Consider the following 2,916-nt stretch of genomic DNA (forward strand, 5'->3'; position numbering starts at 1 on the left):
TGACTGTCACAACTGAATTTAATTTGTTAAGCGTTATTTTTTTCTTCATAGACTTTGCATCAATGCATAAACATAACCAATCCAAGTTTATACGTGAGTCAACTGCAAATATACTTAAAAAAAAACATGCCTAAAAACATGAGAAATATTGTATTTACGTGCAAAGTATTTGACTTATTAAATGTGCCACGGGGCTGGCCTCAAAATTTAAAATAATTGCCTCAAGTTTCATAACATTTTTTCACCAGCATTTCATTCTTTGTAGGTCGTCTAAAAATCATCGAATGTCACAGCCCTTCTTAATGTGTTTATAATGGTAATTAATTAGGTGTGTACCTGGTATCAGATTATATCCTTTGAAATAGCCTTTGTTTCACAATAACAGGTCAGAAAAGATGATGTGTCCTCTCTGCCTTAAAGAACAGAGGCGTCTGATAAGGAGGAATATGTCATCTTTTAGATATCATTATCTAAACCCACCACACCTCAGAAGCAGGTGTGTTCAAAGGCACCACCGAGTCTTTTAAGTGTCCCGTGCTGCTGACTGAATGAGTCTGCTCTGCTTATCAGTGATGACTCAAGCCTGAAACCCTTCCGGTGACAATAAAGAGTCACATTCCACCTGACAGCAGAGAGGAAAGGGACTTTCCTGTCCTCCACTCCCTTTTTACGGTTGCATGTCTGGCATTTACTTAGAAATGCTGCTGGTGAAAAGAGTCCCTGAGTGTCAAATATACTGTTACTGACTCTATAATGCAGCAAAGAGATACTTACAGACATTAACCACAAGTAGAAAAATACTTTCAGTTAAAAAAATTTTTTTAAAAAAAATAAAAGCAGATGAGAGCATGAAGTTATGTCAAAAACGCATGGATATTTATTCAAATAAATACACACTTATAACACATGTTGAAATAATTTAACATAAGCTGTTTGCCAGTAAAGTAACAACATGTCCTGGAAACAAATAAATTAACGTCATGGTTTTTTAGGAGTCATTCCTCTTAGGAGAGCAAACATGAAATAGTTTTGACAGTTCAAGGGTTCAGTCCAGTGTGGAGCTTCTGAAAAGTCTCTGTCTGTCGGTTTAGATCAGTTGTCGCATCTCTCCGATAGCTCAGTCCCGAACAATCCTTCATCTCCGGACCGGATGACCTCGTCTTCCTTTTGGTCCGCGTATTTTTTTCTGTATGGTCCACATTGACACTGCAAGAGAGAAAACCAGAGTTTCGAGTTAGGAAACACTTTAACTGATTGATGGAACAGTTGGCACCGGTTGTGACACTTATTTTGACACTATTTTACTCATATTTATATTCACATACTATGTCAGCCATATTTCCTGGTCTGTCTCTCACCACATTAGGAGTAGTTAACCGGTAGTCCCCACAGCGGCTCAGGGCGCCCTCGCCATGCGCCTTTCCTGCTGACCGGGCGACGCGCTCTCATTGTCCTGCCGCGTTTTAAAGTCCTGGATGGCCTTTCTGTTCTGGTAATCAATCAGGGCCATGGTGATCACTGCGTTCCAGCAGTTTTCTTCCCCAGAGCACCGGAAATCGATCTCCTTATTGTCTGTGGTTACGATGGTGAAATAGACGAACTTGCCGGTGCGCTCCACGCAGTCCACCTTCTTGATGGACTGCAGCTTCAGCTCCTTGCCCTTGGAGCGCTTCTGCGTGTCGGCGTAAATGTTGAGGCTGTCCGTGGTCAGGACGCACGTTTTCCTCTTCCAGAACTGGAGCAGGTTGTCGCTCCTCTTCTCCAGCTCTCCCTCCTTGAGGACCTGGCAGATCTCCGCCGCTGACATTTTCATTGTTTATGTCGCGCAGGCTCGTGGACGTCCTGCTTTCCTGTTGCGTTGTCCGAGGAGCCCGAAGAAGGAGCTTCGCTACGGAGGCTTTGGTAATCCAGAGTGTGGTTGTGAATGAACCGAGGTACCACATGAGCTTTATAGTCTACTCTGGCCTGGGCCCTTCCCTCTTGACGTCAGATGGTTTGGGAATGCATCAACAGTTGCCAGTGGAGTAATTCAAGGCTGCGTGTGGGCGGAAGCTGCGACGCAGGGAGGGGAAGATGGTGGAGCAGAGGAAGTCCTAACGTGGACCTAATTACACTGGCAACATGTTAATTAGTAATCCACATCCTACTGGAGAGATTAGTCTTCTCCGAATATTTGCTCACTCTGTTGTAAGCGATTCAGTCTAATGACCTTTGGTTAATTACCAGATGTGTACGCATAGAGTGAGTGGGGGCATAAAAGTCCTTCTGACCTGTAATATCAATACTAATTTCCGTTTTTTTCTTCTTTAATTTCCAGTTAGTTTATAAACCATGCTGTTTCCATGACAGGCTGGTAATTCATTCCCTTTATAACCATCAACTGTGCCAAAGAGGTACTGAACCACCCTGCACTCTTTACCTAGACTAAACATGTTTCAGCTCAGCGGTGTTTTACATAAACTCTCCGGTGTATCAACCCTCTGAAAGGCACCTAAATAGCCACAAAGCCCGGTGTTCCATCAGAGAGCAGAAGATTGAGCAGACTGCACGTCAGCAGCTAAACAGAGATTAAAGGTTAAGAAAGCACAGGTAGTCACACCTCAGCAGTCACAGAGACAAAAACGAACACAGGACGCAAGAAAAAGTGTTTGATTCACTTTTAAAAAATTTAAGGAGGTTTAACATAAAATAAAACTTTTGTCGAATGTGAGTTCACTAAATTAAACTTGATTATTTAGTTCAAAATCGTCTCATGAGGTTTTACTATTTACATTTTCTCAGTTGGAGGAGTCAGTTCATTTGACATTATGAGCCAAGAACCTTGTAGTCCTGCCACAGCAGTATTAATATTGTATGAAGGTTAGGGACTGAATTGATTGTTTAACCTTCATCATGATTCACCTCATTTTCATGTTA

General features: G+C 42.2%; 1 protein-coding gene across 1 annotated transcript; it reads right to left on the reverse strand.

The window, feature by feature from the left end:
* Positions 1–1,929, reverse strand: phlda2 (pleckstrin homology-like domain, family A, member 2). Its single transcript, XM_069721773.1, has 2 exons — positions 1,359–1,929; positions 1–1,206 (listed from the first exon to the last, which is right to left on the reverse strand). The coding sequence occupies exon 1, from the start codon at positions 1,811–1,813 to the stop codon at positions 1,397–1,399; it is 417 nt and encodes a 138-aa protein (XP_069577874.1). The 5' UTR covers positions 1,814–1,929; the 3' UTR covers positions 1–1,206; positions 1,359–1,396.
* Between the last annotated feature and the right edge of the window lie 987 nt (positions 1,930–2,916).

The sequence above is a fragment of the Brachyistius frenatus genome, unplaced genomic scaffold (genome assembly GCF_029030835.1).
Source record: "Brachyistius frenatus isolate BFR_SWC_R1_liver_20210118 unplaced genomic scaffold, ASM2903083v1 Contig_272, whole genome shotgun sequence".
In the NCBI taxonomy this organism is placed as follows: Eukaryota; Metazoa; Chordata; class Actinopteri; family Embiotocidae; genus Brachyistius; species Brachyistius frenatus.

What these genes read in the sequence shown, in the direction of transcription:
- phlda2 (XM_069721773.1), bottom strand. Translation starts at nt 1,813, where the DNA reads ATGAAAATGTCAGCGGCGGAGATCTGCCAGGTCCTCAAGGAGGGAGAG.